A 25,270-nucleotide genomic window follows, 5' to 3' on the forward strand; every position below is an offset into this window, starting at 1 on the left:
TACTTCATGAATTAATTGCTCTTCAGTCACCCTTGGAGAAATTGTTTGGTTCTATTTTTAATCCATCCACACACTTTGAACAGCAAGTATGTTTATGTGAAGTTTAGATGAACTTAGATGTCTTTAAAAAAAATGCTTCTTTTTAATAACATCCAAGGATGCTTTAGTAGTCTGAGAACATTTCCTCCTTCACAGTTTATAAGTCATTGTTATATTTTTTCTTAAATACATATTTGATTAATTTTGCAGAATCATTGACTTACATATTAGCTGTATACAGTACAGGTACAGAGTGCTGAGTTGTTCTTTAATAGTAAAAGAAATAAGTATACTGCTAGTTTTGAGTTAACATTTAACTATAACCGTTCCCCACATACTTATGAATTATTAATACTTTGGTATTAGTTAAAGAGGGGAGAATTTAAAATAATGTTCCTTTGTATCATGCATGGTAAAACGTGCTTATACTAAAAATAAGAAACTGTTAAACAAGTAGTATTTTAAAATATGTTTATATTGTCAGTAGCAAAATTACCCAGTGTTCTTAATAATCAGATTATTGTATTGTGGAGAACAAAGTTCAGAGACAAAATGTGGGTCCTGTTTTTAAAAACGGACCCTCTTATTTCTATACCTTCTTTTTCATTATTTTCTGTCATACCTTTAGGATTATTGTTTCATCTGTTTTCCATGAATTCTATTTTCAGCTATGTATATACTTTTTAACCTATTTATTGGGTTTCTTCTGTCAAAGGTATTTCTGATTTTTAAAAATTCACAACAGTGTGACATTCTCCAACCCCGCCCATTCATGATGCCCACCTTTGACTTTGAAAAGGTTCCTACTGTCATGCCACTGAGCAATTTACTTATCTGTTTCTTCAACTGCTTTATTAAATAATGTTTTGAGGGGTCTACTCTTGCTGTTTATATCTTCAGTTCTTGAATTTAATAGACTTTTTGCCAATGTCATTTTTAAATTTTGAAATGTGTCCTTATTTCTCCAAAGCTTTATAGATGAGGATCTGGAGCAGTCTGCTTATGTCATACATGACATGTATTAGTGTCACTGACTTGGGACCACTCTTATTTTAATGATTTATCTCTGGGGTACCCAGGCCTTAGGAGTATTAGAAATTAGAAATCCAGATGTCCTGTGAGCAGATTTGTGATAACAGATCCTCAAGGTGACCGCTGTCCCAGGCCAGCAGCTGAGCCGCCTCCTCGTCTCGCTGTGCCAGTACTGCCCAGACCATTGTGTTGACTGCCCTTTCACTCAGGGCATAAGCCTCCGTATGTCTCCCCGGTGTAGTGTGAGGATGGGTGGGGAGGGATATTCTTACTGCCTGCCTTGTGCAAGTCCATGGTTTCCTCCATCTCTGGCTAGATGCTTAAAATCGCAATTTCCACGGTAATGAGATTGGCACATTGTGCAGGATTGCTACAGCACCAGCTCACACAGACCTCTCCAGTTTTCCATTTTCTTCATTTTTAGTCCTAACGATTTCCCCTTATTTTCTTATAAATTCAGCTGTTTATTTAAAAGCATGTGTTATGTTTTTTCCAACACTTCTGTATGTTTTGTTGGAAATAGAGGATTCAGGTTTTCTAGATGATATGTAGCTAGAAATGGAATTTTCCCCCCCTTGTCTTCATACTCATTAATAGATAAACATGTAAAGCTTGTTTATTTGTAACTGTTTCTGTGTTAGTATATATCTGTCACCCATCTTAGAAGAATATTCATATACCAGCTGGCAGAGATTAAGAATTGAATGAATGAGCATCCTTTTTATTTGTGCCTTAGAAAGGTAATGGAATGCGTATTATAACATGGTGTTTCTCTTTACTGCCAGTGACAGTAAATGACACTCATCCATGCAGACAATCTCCAGAACTTTGGAGTGTCGATTTCTGGGTTTGCTTTCTGAATTTCGTTCAGTCATTTTGCATTTTAAATTACAAAATTATTCTGATTCCTCTTTTTCTCATAAGCTACCTAAATGAGTATTTGTTATATGACAGCAGTTTTGCTATTATGGTTAGTGATCAAGAGATTCACAGGATTCATGAAGATCTTAATCAGCTGAAACACTGCTTGGCAATGTGTAAAACAGAGATCTGCCAGCAACACAGCATATTTGTTGTATATTAAATACCTGACATGGATCATGTGTAGACTCTCTAATTCTTACAATAAAACCTTGTAACATTTAGTGTTGTTACCGCGATTTATAGTTGGAAAAAGGAAATTCGGAGAAATTAGGTAACTTGTCCGAAGCTACAAGGTAGTAAATTGCAGGTGAAGCTTAATATGGACAATCTCTTAACTAAGACTGTGTCTGGGAAAAGAAACTAGGGTTCCCTGATCAATTAACCACAAAGTCTGTGAAAACCAAGTTTAAAAGCTTCTTGAGGAGCAAATAAACATTTGATTGAACAGTTGTATCCAAACTAAGGGATATAACAGCCTGCTGTCCTTCGTGCTGCCACACTATCCCAACATGTGTGACTTACATTTTGATGATAAAAATATTTGACAGACAGGTTACTAGATATTACTGAAATCTCTTATGCACCCAGTGCCCTATGGGTATCTAAAATGTTGGACCGTGCTATTTTAAAAGCAAAATTTTTTTAGCCATTGGCCTAGAAAGTGATTTTCTTAGGGTTTTTTAAAATCATATACCTATATCAGGAATGTATTCTTATGATGCTTCTAGTTTAGTTAGACTTTCATACCAAATTTCTCATCTGTGCCTGGAGTTTGGAGACGGGAAGAAATAATAAAGGAGATATGTTACTCGGCCACACAGGGTGTGGCTTTCTGATGATGATCCTTACCTCCATTTAGGAAATCTACAGTCATTATAAAATATCCTGTTTTAACCTTAAGGTACCATTGTTACTATTCTTTATTTTCTTTTGACTTTTTAAAATTTTTAGCATTTTCAGCATTAGCCTTAAAAAGGTAGAAAGCTAATATACTGGCTTCAGAGAATTTTAACTGTACCTTAATGAAATAATGTATTTTATATAGGCTTATTTTAGGACTATTGAATGTATTTCTTTTCACTTTTAGCTGAACCAGTATAAATAAATAATTTCAAAACAATGTCTGTTAATTCTCAGTTCATTTTATTGGAGGCTCTGTGCCGAGAGCAAGTGCTCTCCATTGCCTGTGGGGAGAAGAGACTGAGGCGTCCGTGGGGTTATAGGTCCCTCCATCAGGGGACCCTTGCCTCTGGGGATGCGGGGTCATCCCAGGGGCCAAACAGAACAAGAGACTAGTACACCGATCTTCAAGCAGAGGAAAGAATTTTCATAGTTCTCTGCAAGAGAGAGGGCTGACTTGAGACCCCCCTGCACACAAGCTGCTTGAGCTGGCCGCCTTGATCTCTAATCTCATGCCTGCCCAGAGACAAAGGAAGACAAACTCCAGGAGAAAACGTGCATGAGAAACTGCTTGAGTAGCTGCACACCTGGTCTCACACCATTCAGCCACTTCACACATGGAGGAGGCCTGTAGAATTGGTGTCAGGGGACTACTGAAGGGCAAGATTCCTACAGGGCTGCAGTGCAGAACAGAGAGAGCCTCAAGGACTTTGTTGTTGCTTTTGTTGTTGTTATGTGCCATCGAGTCACTTGCGACTCATAGCAACCCTGTGTACAACATCCCTAAACTCTGCTCTGTCCTGTGCCAATTGCACCATCTCCGACACACCCATCCCGATTTTCCAGTCACTGAATCAGTCCACCTCATAGGGAGCCTTCCCCTTCTGCGCTGTCCCTCCACCCTACCAAAGCATGATGTCCCTCTCCAAGGACCTGTGACTCCTTGCAACATGCCCAAAGTATGTTAGACGGAGCCTCAGAATCCTTGCCTCCAAGGAGCAGCCCGGTTTGACCCTTTCTGGGATGAATCTGTTTGTTTTCCTAGCAGTTCATGGTATCCTCAATACTCTTCTCCAGCACCACAGCTCAAAGGCATCAATTCTCCTTCTATCCTCCCTAGTCATTGTCCAACTCTCTGATGCATAACAAGTGATAGCAAAGACCATGGCCTGTATCAGACGTACCTTAGTCTCCAAAGAGACACCACTGCTCTTCAGTACTTTGGAGAGGCCCCTAACACCAGACTTTCCCATGGCAATACGTCTTCTAATTTCCTGGCTGCTGGTGTCGAGAGTGTTGACTGTGGAGCCAAGCAAACGGAAGCTGTGAACAATCTCAATCTCTTCACCGTCCATCCTGATGCTGCCAATTGGCCCAGTGGTGAGAATCTTTGTGTTCTTGACATTGAGCCTCAATCCATATTGGAGGTTGCAGTCCTTGACCCTCTGCAGCAAGTGCTTCAGGTCCTCCTCAGTTTCAGCAAGCAGGGTTGTATCATCTGCATATCACAGATTGTTGATAGATCTTCCACCAATCTTGACCCCACATTTCTCCTCATAGAGCCCAGCCTCCCAGATAATCTGTTCTGTATACAGGTTGAAAAGGTATGGAGACAGGTAAGGTATCCCTGGCGTACTCCCTTCCCAATTTTGAACCATACAGTGTTTCCTTGCTCTGTTCTGACGACTGCTTCTTAGTCCAAGTATAGGTTTCTCATTAGCATGATCAAGTGTTCTGGGATTCCCATTCTTCTCAGAGTCAGCCACAGTTTGTTATGATCCACACAGTCAAACGCCTTTGCATAGTCAATGAAACACAGATAGACATTCCTCTGGTATTCCCAGCTTTCAGCTAAGATCCATCTAACATTAGCTACGATATCCCTAGTACCACGACCCCTTCTAAACCCAGCCTGGACTTCTGGCAGTTCTCTGCTGATGTGTTGTTCCAGTCGTTTTTGGATAATCTTCAGTAGAAGTTTGCTTGCATGTGAAACCAGTTAGATTGTTCTATAGTTTCCACACTCTGTTGGGTCACTCTTCTTTGGGATGGGAACAAATTAGGAAAGGCAAATTTTCCCAGAAAGGAGGGGACAGTAGAGTGAGTAGCTCACTCCATAAACTGAACATTTTAACTTGACAACTAATTAGTAACATTATAAAGGCAAGAACCACCACATACCTTTATAGACAAAATAGAAATGACCCAACACTTACCAAGAAGACTCAGTTTATTTTCTTGAAATATCTGTGATTTCAATATGTTTACCCTAAAACAACAGGGAGCAGGGCCAGCATAGTCTGCAGCCACAGAGCTCGGTCTGAGGAAGGCGGGCGACTTCAAATGCAGAAGGAACCAGGAAGCTTGCTACAGCGCAGGCCCCTATGCTGCACCTCTGCTTAAGTGTGCTGGCAGTGCTTTGTTTTAATTACCCCTTGACAAAAAGACAAATTAACATTCCCTGTTTGGACTCAGAATATTATTTTGTTGACCTTTCAAAGGTTTAAAACATATGTACTAGAATGTTACTAACGTATAGGTTGCAATGTATCATTTTTAAGTAAATTCAGTCCTTTCCAGTTTGATTTTTTTTAATTTAGCTTTTCTAGTTAAGGGAGAAGGAAATGAGTTTTTAATACATATAATGGAGTTAAAGATTAAGTTCAAAAGATGCTGGAGAATGTGAAACACTCATGAAGTAAAAATTATGCTCTGGAAATTGCCTATAAAGGTAGCATAGTTTTATGTACAGCCGTACACACGTCAAGATGTTTCATCTCTCCATTGAAGTACAGTGTAAGATTCTTATTCTGTGCTTTTCAACCAGAACAGCTACTTGGAAACGGCAAAATTAGAAGATGAGAGACAAGGATATTTAGGTAGAGAGACACGAGGATGGGCCTGTGAAGGTGTGCCAACAGCATGTGGCTCTTGGTGTACCATGTCAGTGCCCTTTAGAGAGCATCTGCTGGGAGAGAGATGCTAAATAAATAACCAGTTGAGTTAACTTGTCCAATAGAGACCTGGCAACCTCTTCTTGGTCCCGTCAGTGTTTATGCATATAATCCACAGACGTAGTCGGGGAGATGGCAAGAATGGCTGCCAAAAACCCTCTAAATGAGCCATCTTGGAAATGGTCAAGTCCCAGGGAAGGTAGGATGTCTCAACTACAACCTTAAAAGAGACTCCATGCAGAACCACCTGACTACACCAATCCCAGAAGTCTGATCCTCAGAGACTGTGATACAGTAATTGTTGGTTTAGCTATTAAGTGTGTAGGAAATTTATTATGCAGCAGTAGGGAATTTAGTCCACCTCCCTGAGAGACAAGAAGTAATTCAAAGGGTTGTTTGGTGCAGAGGGTAACTGAGACAACCACCTGTCGCCAGCAAGAAGGAGTCCCAGTGGTGTGACGGTTAAAGTGAACTAAAGGTTCATAGTTGGACCCCACCAGCCATTCTGTAGAAGGGTGTGGCCATCAGCTTCTGTAAAAATGCAAGGCCCTAGAAGTCCCTAGGCACCTCTACTCTGTCTTGTAGAGTTACTAGCAGAATGAATTTTGGTTTTATTTTTAAATTGCTGTATGGGAATTCTAGAACACTTGATTGTGCTTATGTGAAAACTATACTTGGACCAGGAGGCAGTCGTCAGAACAAAGCAAAGCAACACTGCATGGTTCAAAATTGGGAAGGGTGTATGCCAGGGATGTGTCCTATCTCTGTACCTTTTCAATCTATATGCAGAAGCTGGGCTGTATGAGGAGAAATGTGGCATCAGGATTGGAGAAAGAGTCATCAACAATTTGAGTTATGCAGATGACACAACCCTGCTTCCTCAAACTGAGGACCTGAAGTGCTTGCCTCAGAAGGTCAAGGACTGCAGCCTTCAATACGGATTGAAGCTCAGCATCAAGAAAACAAAGATTCTCACCACTGGGCCAATTGGCAGCAGCATGATAGATGGTGAAGAGATTGTTAACAGCTTCAGTTTGCTTGGCTCTACAATCAACACTCTTGGTATCAGCAGTCAGGAAATCAAGAGATTAATTACATTTGGCAAGTCTGCTGTCGGAGACCTTTCCAAAGTACTGAGGAGCAACACTGTCAGTCTGGAGACTAAAGTGCACCTAACTGATAAAGCCATGGTCTTTGGAATTACTTGCTATGCATCGGAAAACTGGACAATGACTAGGGATGATAGAAGAAGAATTGATGCCTTTGAGCTGTGGTGCTGGAGAAGAGTATTGAATATACCGTGGACTGCTAAGAGAACAAACAAGTTGTCCTGGAGAATGTGAAGCCAGGCTACTCCTTGGAGGCAAAGATTCTGAAGCTTTGAACATGTTGCAAGGAGGGACCAGTCCTTGGAGAGGGTTGTCATGCTTGGGAGGGTGGAGGGACAGCGCAGGAGAGGGAGACCCTCTATGAGGCAGATTGATTCAGTGACTAGGGCAATAAGGATAGGTGTGTCAGGGACAATAAGGTTGACACAGGATAGAGCGGGGTTTAGGACTGTTGTACATAGGGTCACTGTGAGTCGCAGGTGACTCCATGGCCCATAACAACAACAGATGTATAACTAGTGGTAAGTTAACTTCTGTAAGCCTGTTTCATCAACTGTTTTAATACAGGGCTACTTAATCATATGTAATGAACTCTAAAGGCTTCTTGTTGAGTACCCTTGAATTGGAACTGATCCATAAATGACCCTCCAGCAGATTTTTGGAGGTCATTTAATCATTTAATCTCATGGAAAGCTATTGCCCATCCTCCTGTGGTGGAGCTAGTTGATTTGAACAGCATTCCCTTGGGATTGCAGCCCAGCGCTTAGTGGTAAATAAATTGTGCTGTAGGGGAGCTCTGGTGGCCTAGTGGCAAGGAGCTGCAACTACAATCCCAGAGGCGCATGGTTCGAATCCACCAGATGCTCTGCCGGGGAATGAGGGACAATCTCCTCCTGTACCAGTCAGATCTGATTTGACGGTACACTCACACAAAAATAATAAAAAATTGTGCTGCCAATTCAAAGGTAGTTGTTTTCGAGTCAAGCAGGACTCACAGTGACCCTATGCTCTGGACCGTGCACTATTTCCAACACACCTGCCCCCATTGCCACAGTCACTGTGTCAGTCCACCTCATCCAAGGTCTTCCTCTTCTGCTCTCTCCCTCCATCCTTCTGAGCATAATGTTCTTCAAGGACTGGTCCCTAATGGCAACATTCCCCAAGTATGTGTGATGGAATTTTGAAATCCTTGCCTCCAACGATCAACCCTTTCCAGGACAAACCTGTTTGTTATCTTGGTAGTTCCTGGGTTCTTCATTATTTTTCTCCAGCACTGCAACTCAAAGGCATCAGTGATTCTTCTGTCACACTTAAGTCATTGTCCAGCTCTCTGACGCATAGTAAGTAATTGAGAAGACCATGGCTTGGATCAGGCACACCTTAGTCTCTAGAATGACATTGCTGCTCCTTAGCACTTTAGAGAGGGCCTTGACAGCAGACTTTCCCAAAGCAAACTTATATCTCCTGCCTGCTGGTGCCAAGAGTGTTGATTGTGGACCTGAGCAAGATGAAATTGTTAACATCAATCTCTACTTCATCTAGCATGATGCTACCAAGTGGCGTAGTGGTAAGAATCTTTGTTTTCTTTATGTTAAGATGCAATTAAAGGCTACAGGCCTTCACCTTCTGCAGTAAATGCTTCAAGTCTTCCCTTTCAGTGAGGAATTTTGTGTCATCTACATAATGCAGGTTGTTGAAGAGTCTTCCTCCAATACTGATGTCACATTCTTCATAAAGTCCAGCCTCCTGAATGATCTGTTCCGTGTATAGATTCAACAGGTATGGAGAAAGGATGTACTCCTTTCTTGATTTTGAGTCACGCAGTGTTTCCTTGCTATGTTCGTATGACTACTTTCTTGTCCAAGTATAGGTTTCACATGAACACAATTGTTCTGGGATTCTCATTCTTCTCAATGTTAACCACATTTTTTTTGTGATCCACACAGTGAGATGCCTTTGCATAGTCAATAAAACTCGAATGTATATTCTGGTACACTCTACTTTCAGCCAAGATCCATCTGACACTGGCAATGATGTCCCTGCTGCCATGGCCTGTTCTAAAGCCAGCTTGCTTTTCTGGCAGTTCTCTGTTGATATACTGCTCCAGTCATTTTTTTGGACAATCTTCAGCAAGATTTTTGCTCACATATCCTATTACTGATATTGTTCAATAATTTCCACACTCGGTTGGATCGCCATTTTGGGGAATGAGAATTAATATGGATCTCTTCTAGTTGGTTGGCCAGGTAGCCATCCTCCAGCTTTGTTGGCACAACCTGGTGTACACAACCAGGGCTGCATCTATTTGCTGAAATATGTAAGCTGGCATTCCATCAGTTCCTGGGCCCTCATTCTGTCCCAATTCCTACACATTGGCTTGAGTTTCTTCATCACTACTACTTGATTGTGTTCCATTTCATAAAATTCTTCTGTGTCAGCCAACTCTTTTTGACACAGTGACTCTGTGTACTCCTTCCAGCATCATCTTTAGGCCCCCTCCCACCATAATTGTAGGGCTTATTGGGAAGTTAACAGGTTACAATTCAGGTTGGCTACAGTATACAATTTGTTGGTCAGGACAACCTCTTAAGCACACTTGCAGGCCATTCAGCCTTTAGCCTTACAGCTTTCAGCCAGTCTTACCTAGTTCCCTCAGCTTAGGTCTCCTGTAAACTTCAGCGAAGGCCCCAGCTCTGACTATCTGGAGCAGCAGTTCCAGTCCACCTCTTTCCCATGTTAGATCTCTACTCTCTGCTGCAGCTGCTGTAGGCCCAGGACTGAATGCCACAAGAATCTTTGACCACAAAGGTATACTACATTCTTGGCTTATCTTTCCTTGCCAGTAGTAAAATTCCCAGTTCAAACCTAGTGGAATTATGAAACTAGTCAATCACTTTGTGAATAGACTCACACACCCTATTTGCATGCTTCTACCCAGACATGCTGCAAAGTCAAAGGAAGTGGCATATGAAAGGCATTTTGAGGAATAGACCCTATACCACAAATGTCCTGTTCAAGTCGCACAGTACCCGCCCCTGCCCTCCACCTTCCCCATCCATTCCCTGATCTCTGCTCTCTCTCTCCTCTCGTCCTCACCTACCAAACTTCCACCTTCTTTTGATGCTTCCTGGATCTGCCCATAGCATCTTATAAGCATTGCAACTCAAGGTTTGAATTTGTTCTTCAGTTCCTTCAGCTTGAGAAATGCTGTGCAAGTTTGTCCCTTTTTATTTTCTTTCTTTCTTTTTTTTATTTTAATGAAAGTTTACAGAGACTTTGGATTTCTATTCATTCATTGTTGCACATTTCTCTCTGCCGACCACTCCCCTCCCCCCACAAAAAAAGTAAAAGAAAAAAAATTCTTTCATTGTTATTCAATTCTTGCCCCCAAGTCCACTCCACCATGCTACCTTCGTTCTGGACTCCTATCATAACAATAATATCTAATCATATATCCCTTTTAAACAGTTTTCTCCCTCATCTGTTTCAATGCAGTATACATTATTTATCCCATCTTTCTAAATCTCCCGCAACCCCTATGTCAGTCCTCTTTCATAACAGTGGCATTATGCAGTATTTGTCTTTTTGTGACTGAGATATTTCACTCAGTATAATATCCTCCAGGGTCCCCCATTTTGTGAAATATTTTATGAGTTTCTTGTTTTTCAATGCAGCATAGTATTCCATTGTGTGAATATACCAGAGCTGCTCTCTTCATTCGTTTGTTGGTGGTTACTTGGGTTGTTTCCAATTCTTTACTATTGTGAACAAAGCTTAAATAAGCATAGGTGTGCATGTATCTGTTTGGGTGGCAGTTAGGATTTTCTAATTCCAGCTCTCTGCACATTCCATTACATTTGTTTGCTTTGTCTTCCCAAGCTGTCCTTGGAAATCTTCTGTTCAGCTCCTTAAATTCCTGATTTCTTCCTTTTGCTTTGGCTTCCCAGCATTCTAGTGGAATATTCAAATTCTCTTCTGACATCCATCTCAGTCTTTTCTTCATCCTCTCTTTTTATGATGACCTTTTTGAATTCTTCATGGATTATATTCTTCATATCCTCCCTCAGCTCATCTGATCTTCACTTATAAGTGTTCAAGGCCTCAAACATGTTCTTGAGATGGTTTTTAAATTCAGATGGCATAGACTGAAGGTCATATTTTAGTTCTTGGGGATTTGTTTTAATTTTTTTTATCCACCTTTCTCCATAGAGAATGAAGCGTTGCCTCTGAAACTTTCCTGGAGGTCAGCTGTGGGTCTGTTCCAACTCAATGATACACAACAACAAGCAAGAAAACAACATAAAGGAAATTGACTATGTGCATCATAACAATTATAGATAGCTTTGAAAATAATGAAATTCCTGGAACATTTAATTGTGCTCTTGAAACCTATACCTTCACTAAGAACAAGGGTTTAAAATCAGAACAGCTGTGCATCACGGTTGTATCCTTTCTCCATACCTATTCTTTTTTTGTTTGCTTAGTTGTTTGGGTATTTTAAAATTTAATTGCACTTTTTAAAATTGTGATTTTAATGAAAGTTTACAGAAAAGTTGAATTTTCACTCATTCATTGTTACACATTTTCCTCCCCCCCATCTCTGCCCCACTCCACTTTGCTATGCACCTCTTATTCTGGACTGTTGTCATACCGATAGTTCCTAATCATGTCACTGGCTATGCATCAGGAAGCTGTACAATGACTAGGGATGATAGAAAGATAATTGATGCCTTTGAACTGTGTACTGGAGTAGAGTATTGAATATATGATGAACTGCCAGGAGAATGAGCAGGTTTATCTTGGAGAGGGTGAAAACAGGCTGCTCCTTGGAGGCAAGGACTCTGGAGCTTCATCTGATATTCTTTTGGCATGCTGAAAGGAGGGACTAGTCCCTGGAGAGGGACATCATGCTGGGAAGGGTAGAGGGACAGTGCAAGAGAGGAAGACTTGATGAGATTCATTGGTTTAGTGACAGGGGTAATGGAGATAGGTATGTCAGAAACAATTTGGCACAGGATAGAGAAGGTTTCAGAGCTGTTGTACACATGAGTCACAAGCAACTTGATAGCACATAACAACTACAACAAATTCTGTATGGAGTTCACTCAGCTTCTTGTGTATATATTCTCTCATTCTTCATTATGCCTGGAAAGTTTCCTAGTAATTCTTCCACAACTTTCTCAGTGCCTTTACTTATTCCTGTTTTGGTATTACCATTATGTGTGTGTTATTCCTCTTAATAGTGTCCCACACTATTCTTAGACTTTCTTCTTTTTCTTTCCTTTTTGATTTTGCTTTTTGTTCTTGCAGATCAGGATGAGAATTCTATCTTCTCTTTTGTAGGTTCTGTGTTCCATCTCTTCAACTCTGTTCAACATTGGTCCTTATATTCTAGATTGTGGTTTCTTGTTTTTTCATAGCCTCTAATGCCTTGTTTGTTTTATCTGCATTATCTTTGATTGCTTTTTTCAAAGTTCCTCTTGATTTTTCCTTGCAAAGTCCTGTATGTAATTCTTCAAGTTTGTCTTTCAACTATTGAAAATATTCAATCATTGTTCTTTTGAATTCTGTGTCAGAAAAATTCCATCAGACTTTAGGCTTCAGAAAATCCATTGATAACTGGTTAACTTTTGGAGGTGACATCTTGTTTTGGATTTGTGTAGGGTGTGAGATAGTCTGCTTCTTCTGTATCATTGCTGTGCTAGAGTTTTTCATGGTTGAGGTTTTAGCAAGCTCTTAGTCTGATAACCTTGTTTCAGAAAGTCACTACTCCAGAGGAGGGCGGGGCAGCTATCCTGCCTGAGTTTCTGATATTTTGACTCAAGGGAAGACTTGCTTCAGTTGGGGAGATATATGGCCTGTGTACTAGCAACCCTCCCTGTCAGGCCACTGCTACAGCTGGGCAAGTCCAAAGCCTCAGAGCACAGGAAATTACTTTACCTGTGATCTTGGTGTTCCAGGTGCCCTTCAGAGGAGTAGCAGCAGGTCTTCCTTCAGGCAATGGGATGGGGAATCCAGGCTGTGGGGCCAAGGTCTAGTGTTCCAAGCAGGAGTGCAGTCCAGCCACACTAAGAAAATTTTAAGACTGATACCTAGTTAAGCAACTGGAAGAGATCCACATCTATGATATTAGTGTTCCTGGTGGTGTTGACATGACAGTGTCCAATATTTTATTTTTTTTCAGTGAAATTGTTTTCCTAATTTCATTTCCGATTTGCTCATTGTTACCCAATAAAAATAGAACTATTTTTGCATATTACCTTTGTATCATTCAAAGTTAACTCATTGCTCAATCCATTTATTAGTGCTAATAGTTATTTTCTGGTTTTTACTTTGTGGGTTTCCCCCCTACATATAAGATTATATATCATCTGTCAATAGAGAGAGTTTCACCTATTCAAGTCTAGATGCCATTTCTTTTATTTTCTTGCCATTTATCCTGACTGCAATCTCAGCATATTGGTCAGAAGACATACTAAGAGTGGGCATTCATGTCTTAATCTTAGAGGAAAATCTTTGTTTATGATTCTTAGGTTCTTCTTACATGTAAGCTGCAGGTTGATAAAATAACAGCTAACCACAAAGATGGGTAGACTATAATCCAACTGTAACTCTGCTTGGTTTGTCTTACCTATACTCCAAGTATCTTCTAGGATGCAGCCTAAGGTAGCATCTCTTAGCTGGGCTTCACTATTTTCTTGGCCCAGGGCAAAATCAAGAGGCGAAAACAAACTACACAATCACATTAAACCTCAACTTGAAAGTAGCCTAAGTCATTATCTGTTGTCTTAGTCATCATCATCTAGACCTGCTATAACAGAGATATCACAAGTGGATGGCTTTAACAAATGTATTCTCTTAGAGATTAGAATGCACTAAGCTCTGGTGACTTAGTGGTAAGGAATTTTGCTGCTGGTGCAAAGGTACATGGTTCAAATCTACCAGTTGCTCTGTGGGAGAAAGATGGAAAGTCTCCTACTATGCAGTTTCTTGCCTCTGAAAACACAGTGAAGGATCGGCTGTGGGTCAGTTCCTACTTGACAGTACACAAAAACAAGAAGCCCAATTCATGGTGCTAGCTCTAGGTTAAGGCTGACATGCTCTCTGGTGGTGATGGAGGAAAGTCCTTGTTTCCTTTAGCATTTCTCGAGAGCTTCATGTTTCCTAGCCTTCTCCATTGTCAAGGAGATTCATTGTACAGGGGCTTGGGTCCAAAAATTGCACTCCCCTCCAGGTTATTCCTTCTTGGTGGTACTGAAGGTCCCCATCTCAAGGCATCATCCTAGGGTAACTGCCCTTATATCCTATTAGGGTTATGACAGGATTAGGGAGTGTTACATTCCTCCCTTAATTCTCCTACAATCATTTGGTTTATCAGATTATGAGAGATCATCACGTAGCTTCTACATTTTATCATTGCATACATATATATTTTTTTAACCAGATGTAACCATTTTCAGGGACCTTTGGAAGCAGGAGTGACATCCACTTCCAAAACAACATGCCTCTGGAAACTCTATGAACTTTGATAAATGATGATAGTAAATGATTGTTCATAGGGTCACTATGAGTCGTGCTCAACTCTATGGCAATCAACAACAACAATAATAACAACAACAATATTCCCTTTAAACAGTTTTCTTTCATCTGTTCCAATGCAGTGTTCATTATGTATTTGCTCTTTTCTTAGTTCCCCCCATGTCTATACTTATTGAATCTATGCTGAACAAATAATTTGAGAAGCTGAACTACATGAAGAATGCGTAGTCAGGACTGGAAGAAGACTCATCAAGGACTTGTCTTACACCGAGCACACAACCTTGTCTGCAGAAACTGAAAAGCAGCACTTTATTCCAGAAGATCAAAGACAGCCTTCAGTATGGGTAATATCTCAACATCAAGAAAAGTTCCTCACCACTGGACCAATCGGCAACATCATGATGGTGGGAGAAAAAATTGAGGTTGTTAAGATTTTCATTTTACATTGGCTCAACAATCAACACCCATGATAGAAATACAAAGATATGTTTCAGTAGAAAAACCTGTAGTAAGGACTTCTGCAAAGTGCTAAAGAGCAAAGATATCTGCATAAATACTAAAGTATTCCTGATCCAAGCTATTTTATTTCATATGCATCTGGAAGTTGTACAATGAATTAGGATGATCATTTTCCCATGGCCACTCTGTTAAGTTTAATATTTTATTCAGTCTTCTTTATTTAATTGTGCTATGTTCAATGCCAAGGATACACAAGCCTTGATTATAAGTGATAAAGATGCAGGGTGCGAAAAGCTCAGAGAAAAGTAGGTACTAGAGTTCACCATTCGTACACGGACTCAGGTGTCATTTCAGTATAATAAGATTCTGTGTAAGTCCTGGGTTTTGAGTACTTATCTGAGGTGTCTAGCTTGTCCTCTAACAGAACTTCACAGCTGTAAGGTTTTTCCCGTGCTGGCTGAAAACTGAAGCCTAAAGAATAACAAATAATACATATGAGGTGTGACAAAATGCAGACTCACTTAGTATATTAATATATTCCAGGCAAGGTCTTTTTCAGCCACCTTTTAACCACTTTTAGAGCAGATAACTCTCTTCTATACTTTTTGTTTGTATTCTGTACTTAACTGAAACCATTTATGCCCTAAATTTTTTTAATGCACTTCACTACAATGGACCTGGGTTGAGTTCTAACTGGCAATTTTGAATTTGTAATTGTAGTTAAGCAACTTCTTCAAGTGTCCATTTCCTTAGCTGTGGAATGAGGATAATGATATTACCTACCTCACTGTGCTTTTGTGACAATGAGATAGGACAATGCATATCAAGTGCTGCTTTCCAGGCTGCTCCATGAAAAAGTGGCACCTATTCTCCAATGTCCACATCTTCAATGTACTACCTTCCACTGGTTTCTAGGGCAATGCAAGTTTCCTCTACTTAAAACACTTCTCTCTTGTTCTTAACCTCTTTCTAGCTTCTAGCTCTCTGCTAGCTTGGGTACTGACCTACAACCATCAGCCCAGCTCCAACTTACAGCCGTCCTACAGGGCAGAGTAGAGGCTCGTCGGGTTTGGTGACTCTTCACAGAAACAGACTCTCATCTTTTTTGCCTGGAGCATCTACTGGGTTCAAACCACCAATCTTTCAGTTAGTAATTGAGTACTTAAACCTCTGCACCCACCAGGGCTCCCTTTCACTGCGATCTCTTTCAGTCTTTTCTGTTGTTTTCATTACTTTCTATTCATGCATCTGCAATGAGAACATGGTGAGCAGCTAGCAATCCTGATAGCTCCTTGCCCTCTAGTGAATATGGTTAACCTGAAACTGCGAGAAACCTGTTAACCCCACTGGTTCCCTTCATATGGAAATCGCTTGGTGTGTTTGAGCCACAGCCAGGTAACCACTGATGCTGGCCTATTAAGATGATAGTAGGATATGATGGCTTAAAAATAGAATTTTACTTCAAGTGCAATGGTAAACTAAGAGCTAAGAAGGCTGTCGTGGTTAAGAAACTGGACTATAGAGCTAGGTCCCTGCCAGTACTGACCATGTGTCCTTAACCAAGTAACATAGCCTCTCCCTATTCATTCATGTGTAATATGTAAACAGTAGAACCTGTCTTGATTATGTTGAAAACCAAATGAGCTTATTTTATAACACACTTTAGGACTGCACTGGCATGTAAAAATTGTGCAAGAAGAATGAGTTAAAAAAATGGAAGTGATCTTAAATTGAGAAGTGTCTACGGATGTGAGGATGTGAACTTGGGGGAGAATGGACTGGAGGAGTATCAACTTGGAGAAGTGATGGTTATTTATGCTGTAGCAATGAGCAGGAAATGAGTAGACAGGCTGGTGCCAATGTAAAGGAGCATGTACTATGTGACAAACATTGTTATTCTAAGCTCTTTACAATTGTGCTGTCTTATTACCTCACAACAGCCCTTGGGTTGAACTGTATTCCAGAATATGTTTGTTGGAATCTTAACCATCGTACTTGAGGATTCAGTCTTGTTTGGTACTAAAGTTGTCTTTGTTGTGCTAATGAGGCTATATAAGGTAGTGTCTTAAACCTACTCACTTTTAAGATGATGAAAAGAATAGATTAGGCACATAAGCAAGCAAACAAATGAGGGTAAGATAGATGCGGCTGAAGATTCCCTAGTAGCCATTGACCACTTTGGCTAGAGAAACTGAGACAGGAATTTCCTCTGGACAAGAGAGAACCTTATAGAAGTCTCCCAAACTGTGGAAGAAGACATTGCTGTTTGTTAAAGCACTTATCTATGGCACTTCAGTTTTAGCGGTGTGAAAAAACTAAGAGAGTATATATCCCATTTTACAGATAAGAAACTGAGATAGTAACTTGCCCAAGACACAGACAGTCAGTAGTAAAGCAAAAATCAAACCTACGTATTCTGAATCAAGACCACAGCTGTAACATCTGACAGCAGGACAGAACTCATATGCTCAGATTACACAATAACTATATTTAGACTTTCCCTCTGTTGGGATTATTGATATTGCTGACATGTGATGATATTCTTCAATATACTATCACATTCCACTGTTAAGTACTGCTGGTCATTGGCAGAGGACAATAATTGCATAGAATACACACACACACACACACACACACACACACACATACACACTGCACAATATTCTGAGACATTTACTTTACCAGGTGAATTTTACACATTAAAATTACTACTGAAATGATGAGGTATATGATCCTTTGAAAAGACATCAGTTGATAGGGGTTTTTTTCCTAACCCTAATAAAATTTATTTTTCTATTTCCAAATAAATATATCTGCAAAGTATTGAAATGTCAGATATTTGGAAATGTGTAAATCTACAGACTATTATTTTCCTCCTTTTTTTATTGTGATAAAAATAGATAACAAAATATCTGCCAATTCAACAATTTTTACATATATCATTTAATGGTCAATGATTTTGTCCATTATATCATACATTCAATACAGAAGATAGATTAATATATTTTTCAAAATTATTTCATCACTATTGTTGTCCACCAGAATTTCACATAAGTATTAGTAAAAACCGGGAGGCAGTTGTCAGAACAGAGCAAGGAATTATTGCATGTTTCAAAACTGGGATGTGTCCTAGACCTTTTCAATCTATATGCAGAATGGATTATCTGGGAGGCTGGGCTCTATGAGGAAAAATGTGGCATCAGGATTGGAAGAAGATTCATTAACAATCTGCTTTATGCATATAACACAACCCAGCTTGCTGAAACTGAAGAGGACCTGAAGCGCTAGCTGCAGAAGGTCAAGGATGGCAGCCTTCAATATGGATTGAGGCTCAATATCAAGAAAACAAAGATTCTTATCACTGGGCCAACTGGCAGCATCAGTATGGATGGAGAAGAGATTGAGATTGTTCACAGCTTTAGTTTGCTTGGCTCCACAGTCAACTCTCTTGGCACCAGCAGACAGGAAGTGAAAAGATATATTGTGGTGGGAAAGCCTGCTGTTAGGGACCTCGTCAAAGTACTGAAGAGCAACAATGTCAGTCTGGAGACTAAGGTGCACCTGATGCAGGCCATGGTCTTTGCAATCACTGGCTTTGGGTCAGAGAGCTGGACAATGACTAGGGATGACAGAAGGAGAATTTATGCCTTTGAGCTATGGTGATGGAGAAGAGTATTGAATATACCATGGACTGCTAAAAAAAGTAAAGGTTCACCCTAGAGAGGGTTAAACCAGGCTGCTCCTTGGAGGTAAGGATTCTGAAGCTATGTCTGACATACTTTGGAAATGTTATAAGGAGGGACCAGTCCTTGGAGAAGGACGTCATGCTTGGGAGGGTAGAGGGACAGCACAGGAGAGGAAGACCCTTGATGAGATGGATTCATTCAGTGACTGGGGTAATTGGGGTAGGTGTATCAGAGACAGTAAGATTGGCACAGGATAGAGTACAAAGGCTCGCTATGAATTGCAGCCGACTCGAAGGCACACAATAACGTTAATAAAAATCACCTACCTTTGAGGTTATCAGAGGAGTTGCTTGTTGCAATTTCCTTCCAGCTGGCAATATACCTAAGCATATAATACAAGCATTCATTAAATTACGTTGGGTCCTTAGGCACAAGTAAGTTGATTCATTAGTATATGCTCTTAAACTACTTCGAAAACCCCACTTGCTTTAAGAAGTCTTATTCCTGTTGATTTCACTTATATAAGTATTTCATTCTCATGACTTTCCTACATTCTCATAGACACAAAAGACAACACTTAGGTCAAGAAGCTGAAAGATGTAAAAATGACTCCCATCATCTATTGTGCTCTTTGGTCTCCCTACAACACACGTCTTATTTGATACGGATTCATTCCTATAGTATCGTAAGTCAACTATCTACTACAATGTCAAATAATGGCTTCTGAGTTAAAAATATGGACAGAAAACTTGGGAAAAAGAGTAAAGAACACAACCCCCTCCTTGGTTTGGGATTGTGAGATTTACTGTCTCTCACATGTCAGAGCAAATGGAAAGTTCATGACCTTATTGGACCAATCACGCTGTTATTAACAGTCCAGATTTTTAAGTATCCTGTAAATCTAATAATAGGTGCTCTTCATTAAAGTAGAGCAAATGTAATTGCCACTAGGTTCCTAAACAGAGATAAGAGGAGGGAGAAAGAGCAGGACAGTAGGCAGCCTGGGTGGGCTGAGAAGAGGGAAGGAGGGGAGGGTAAGCAATGAGGAGTTGTGAGGATGAAAAGCCCTATTAAAGGGCAGGTTTTTTGTGACTCAATCCATTCCATCTTAGACTTCTGATTCTCTTACAAAAGCTTTATTTTCAACTGCATTCAGTATTACCAAGAAATCAGGTAAGGAGTGGTCACAGCAAATGCTGAAAAAAAAGGAAGCCAGCAGAGAAAAGATGCTTAAAATTGTCGTGTAGTTCAGAAACCCCTGATATTCCATTTATTTCTTTGACTTATGTTATTCCTATTTTTGTTAACTTTGGGCACCTTAAGTTTTCTAACATCGAGAAGATAACATTTAACTACAATAAAGTACTATCTATATAGTTCTTGACTATTAACTGCTGCCTTCTATTGCTTTGAAGACATCCTATGGCCTTGAGTGGGATTCTGATAGGACACTGTGAAACAAACGAATGTAGGACAGCAGTGGGTGGTATGAAACCCTTCTAGGATCTCTTAGTACACAACTCAATGTAGCTTCACTTTAAACTTGGGCAAGAACTGTGATTACAGTAGTTATTCAGAACTTTATAAAGAGTTTGAATGTCAATCATCCTCCCTCCCGAGTTTAAACACTACAAGATTTCTCTTCCATCTTCAAGGAAACGAGATAAAAGACTTTGATCAATAGTGTGCTAAACTCTGACAGCTTGACACACAAAGATATACCATCGAACAACCTATCATTGACTCTGCATTATGTAAGATTAGGGCATAAACTTTCTCCAGTTATTTTAAAAGAACTTCTCATCAAGAACAAACCTGCAATTTGATGGGTAGAGGGAGGGTGGTTATAGGAAATGGGAAAGATCCAGTGTGAAAAACAATGTATATGAACTTTGTAAGGAAGCCAGGATAAAGTAAAAATAAAACTTTTATTTTTGCTTAAAACAAAAAATCATGAAGCTGTCATGCTCTAAAGTTTTTCAAAACAAAACAAAAGAACATACTTACAATATAAAAAAAATAAGTTTTACAAACAGAAGCAACAGTCTTATTACCATTCCATTATATGATAGAACTGATCTAACTCAGCTTACTAATATTTTTAACATTTTTAAATAATAATGGCATAATACACTGCATATGGAATCTATTATGAGTATGTAACTACCTGTCTTGGAGATTAAAGGAGCAGCTTTGTTAGCTAGTTAACTAGTTGTAACTGGTAACAGAGTCAGCTAGCTAACTTGGGGCAAGAGTGCAGAGGAGAGTCAAAGGTAAAGTTAACATGCTAGTGCTTTGCAGTTTCTGATTGAAACTTGCCAAACAAGCTATTAAAGCACAACTTGAGCCCCATATAATGTAAAGGCTCCAAAGAAGGGCAAAGGCTAGTCCTCATCCAATAAGAACCAGGAGACACGCATGTTGCCTTCTAAGGAGGTGCCAGCACACAGCAAAGACTAGTCCTTATTCAATCAGAGCCAGGAGACACAAATGCTACCTTTACAAGTAAGACCTCAATGTCTCAGCATGCTAACATGTGAAGTAAAGTGATGCACAAGACTCAATGACTTCATGAACAGCAGACCTGAACGGGAACCTCCTGCAACCTCATCCCATTAGTTTGGACATTGCTGTTCTTCGTTTGCATAAAACCCACCCCAGAAGACTACAGATGCACCTAACTATGTGTCTGCCACTCCTTTCCTTTCTGTGGAGACTGACACGCTGCTTTCATGTTCACTAATAAACTGCCTTCACTTTCACTTTGCTTCTGTCCCTAGCTTTTTTTTCCCTCGCAGATCAAACATCCCTGATCTTAGTACCCGTGTTTGGACCACTTCAAGCAAATCAGACAACAGCTCTTTAAAGAGCCTCTAAAATGGCTGGACCAAGCAATGGCTTTTCTAAGAGCCACTAAGATTGCTGTCTTCACTCTGATGCCTTTGTGGCGCCAGCCTTCCTATTGCGTCTTACCCAGCTCGATTCTTTGACTGGACAAGGGAGACTGAAGAGAGAGTCTAGGCTAAAAATTAAAATGGAGGTTGAAGCTCAACTCAGGAATTCCTCTGTCAGAACATTTCCCGAAACCAGAACTCAGAAAATCCTATGTCAGGATATTTCCTGAAACCAGAACTCAGAAATTCCCCTATCAGGACTTTTCCCCAAACCAGAAAGCCCCAGAAACTTTACGCAGCAATGAGCTACTGCAACATCAACTCATCTCACAACCCCTTAAAACTCACTTGCTAAAAACTCCATATAAGCCCCCCTGAGCCCAACCCCCAGTGCTACTTCCCTTGCTGAGTAACCCGGTGTACACACAATAAACTTTGAGAAATGTTTCTACCTCAGGGTCATTCTTGGCTTCGATCCGAAACCTTTCAGTAACAGCTTCAGACATAGGAACTGTAAATATGATATTGTAACTATAAAATTATCACAGCTAAAAGAACTGGTACATTCACACAATAGAGTATTATGCATCACTAAAAAATGATCAAGAATTCATTAAGAGCTGAACGACATGGATGGACCCAGGACAAATGCTGAATGACATGTCAGTCAGTTACAAAAGGACAATTATGGTGCAAGATCAACATTACGAAAAGATAAAGAAAGATTTACACACAGAATGAATCTGTCTTGGAGGTTTAACAGAGAGAAGAAAGGGAAAGGGGATTGAAAATTAATGGATATATGAGTTACTTGGAGGGAAAGGCAATATCCAAAAAGGGGCTGATAAGATATTACAATTCATGATATTAATCCATAGTATTTAATATAATGTAAAACAAAATGCTTATGAATGAATGTATGAAAAACTAATATGGCTTTTAAGCTTTGGTTTAGATTTTAAGAAAACAATAGTAATATGTAACAAATGTTGTTGTAGTTGTTGTTGGGTGTTGTCGAATCATAGATTACTCATAGCGACCCTATGAATGAAATAGCTGAACACTTGTATAAGTTTCATCATTTCTCCAAGTTCATAGAGTTTCCAGAGGCAAGCTATTTTGTAAGTGGATGCCCCTCCTGCTTTCAAGCTTGTTTTAACATTTGACACATCAATGTTACAGTGTTAAGCATCACAGCAACGAGTAACCTCTGTCCAGCAAATGGACAGACCAGTGTTACACCACAAACCTCCATAGAATCCAGCAGCTCTAGACAACTTCACAGCCTGGATTCAAGCCCCAAACTGGTGACCAAATGCTTTTTGAAATAGGAGGCCAAATAAAATCAGCTCACACCCAATGCAAGTAAACATTCCCCCCAACTCTCACAACCAGAAAACAAACCAGTAGCAAAGGTTGGTAAGTACTGTCAAATTGAATATGACTTGTAGCAACCCAATCTACAATAGATTTGAACCTGTCTTATGCCATCTTCATCAACTCTGATATACACCCATTGCAGCAATCATAGTTTCAGTCCATCTGGTTCAGGATCTTTCTTTTGCTGACCCTTACCTTTCCAAGCATGATGTCCTTTTCAAAGGAATGGCCCCTCATAACAACATGCCCAAAGTATGGGGGGGTTTGTCATCTTTTCCTCCAAGTTGCATTCTTTTGTACTCTCTCCAAAACGTACCTCTATTTTCTTTTGGCAGTCCATGGGATATTCAGTATTCCTACACCACAGCTCAGAGACATCAATTCTTCTGTCATTCATGCTCATTATCTAGCTCTCAGATGCATTGGAAGTGATTGAAAAGATTGAATAAGATGCACTTTAGTTTTCAAACTGACATCACCGCCCCTCAATAATTTGGGGAGGTCCTTAATCGCAGACTTTCCCAACACAGACTTCACTAATGATTTGTTCTACATACAGAATGAATAGGTATGGTAAAAAGATACAATCAGTTTTCCTGATTTTAAACAATATAGTGTTCCCTTGAAGAAGTTCAACATCAAGAAAAAAAAGATTCTCACCACTGATCCGATTGGCAGTATCATGATAAACGGTGAAGAGACTGAGATTGTAAACAGCTTCAGTTTGCTTGACTCTTTAATCAACACTTTTGGTACCAGAAGCCAGGAAATCAAAAGACAAATTGCATTGGGAAAGTCAGCTGTCAGGGACATCTCCAGAGTACTGAAGAGCAACAAAGTCAGTCTGGAAACTTAAGATGTGCCTGATCCAGGCCATGGTCTTTGCAATTAGATGCTATGCATCAGAAAGCTGGACAATGACTACGAATAATAGAAGGAGAATTGATGTCTTTGAGCTGTGGTGCTGGAGAAGAGTATTGAATATACCACGGACTGTTAGGAGAATAAACAGGTTCGTCCCGGAAAGGGTGAAAACCAGGCTGCTCCTTGGAGGTAAGGATTCTGAAGCTTCGTCTGGCATACTTTAGACATGTTGCAAGGAGGGATTACTCCTTGTAGTGGGACATTAAGCTTGGGAAGGTGGAGGAACAGCATAAAAGAGAAGGACCCTTGACGAGATGGATTGACTCAGTGACTGGGGTAATGGGGGCAGGGTTCAGAGATGTTGTGCACAGGGTAGCTATGAGTCACAGACAACTTGACAGCACATAACAAATGTTCCCTTGCTCTGTTTGCACAGCAGCCTCTTGGTCTAGGGATAGGTTTTACATGAGTTAAGTGTTCTGAAATTCCCATTCTTTTCAATGTTAGCTCTAATTTGTTATGAGTCACACTGTAAAATGACTTTGCAAAGTCAATAAATAATGAATAGACATTCTTTGGTATTCTCTGCTTTCAGCCAGGATCTATCTGACATCAGCAGTGGTATCTCTCATGCCACGGCCTCTTCTAAACCTAGCCTGATCTTCTGACAGTTCTCTGTGCTGTTCCAGGCTAGCCCTTTTTGGATTGTTGATCCAAGTAACACAAATCATTAACAACTCCAATCTTTTCTCCATTTATCATGATGTTGCCTAAGGATCTAGTGGTAAGGATTTTTTTTGTTGATATGTAATCTGTATTGAAGACTGTTGCCTTTGATTTTCTGCAGCAAGTGCTTCAAGTTCTCTTCACTTTCAGCAAGCAAGGCTGTGTCATCTGCATATTGCAGGTCATTGACCAGTCTTCCTCCAATCCTGATGTGACATTTTTCTTCATATAGTTTAGTCTCTTGAATTATTTGCTCAGCATACAGAATGAATAGATGCAGAGAAAGGATACAACCCTGACACACACCTTTCCTTATTTTAAATCGTGCACTGTTCCTTTGTTCTGCTCAGACAACAGCTTTTTGGTCTATGTATTGGTTTTGCATGAGCACAATAAAGTATTCTGAGATTCTCATTCTTCTCGATGTTATTCATAATTAGAGATGCAAATCAAAACAACAATGAGAAATCATGTCACTCCAGCAAAGTTCAACAAAACAGCAAATAACAAATGTTGAGAAGGTTTTGGAAAGATTGGAACTTTATTCTTTACACTGCTGGTGAGAATGTAAAATGGTGCAGCCAGTATGGAAAGCAGTCTTGTACTTCCTTAAAATTTGAAGAGGAAAATACTGTTTTCTTCAGCAATCCACTACTAGAAGTATAACCTAAAAATTAAGAGCTGTAACATGATGTGACATATGTACACCCATGTTCATTTGTTTCTTTGTTTCTCAATGAATCTACTATTTATGAGTGTTTATT

General features: G+C 39.9%; 1 protein-coding gene across 1 annotated transcript in view; it reads right to left on the minus strand.

The window, feature by feature from the left end:
* Positions 1-15,275: 15,275 nt before the first annotated feature.
* The window catches only part of LOC102864677 (chromosome unknown open reading frame, human C11orf65), a 52,120-nt gene continuing 42,125 nt past the window's right edge, over positions 15,276-25,270 (minus strand). Inside the window, exons 10-11 of the mRNA XM_006899065.1 lie at positions 18,969-19,024; positions 15,276-15,427 (exon numbers count right to left, since the gene is read on the minus strand). Of these exons, the coding sequence (XP_006899127.1) occupies positions 15,276-15,427; positions 18,969-19,024 (208 nt within the window). The remainder of the gene's footprint in view (positions 15,428-18,968; positions 19,025-25,270) is intronic.

This window comes from Elephantulus edwardii, unplaced genomic scaffold (genome assembly GCF_000299155.1).
Source record: "Elephantulus edwardii isolate Elephantulus edwardi_28Jun2011 unplaced genomic scaffold, EleEdw1.0 scaffold00245, whole genome shotgun sequence".
Taxonomy (NCBI): Eukaryota; Metazoa; Chordata; class Mammalia; order Macroscelidea; family Macroscelididae; genus Elephantulus; species Elephantulus edwardii.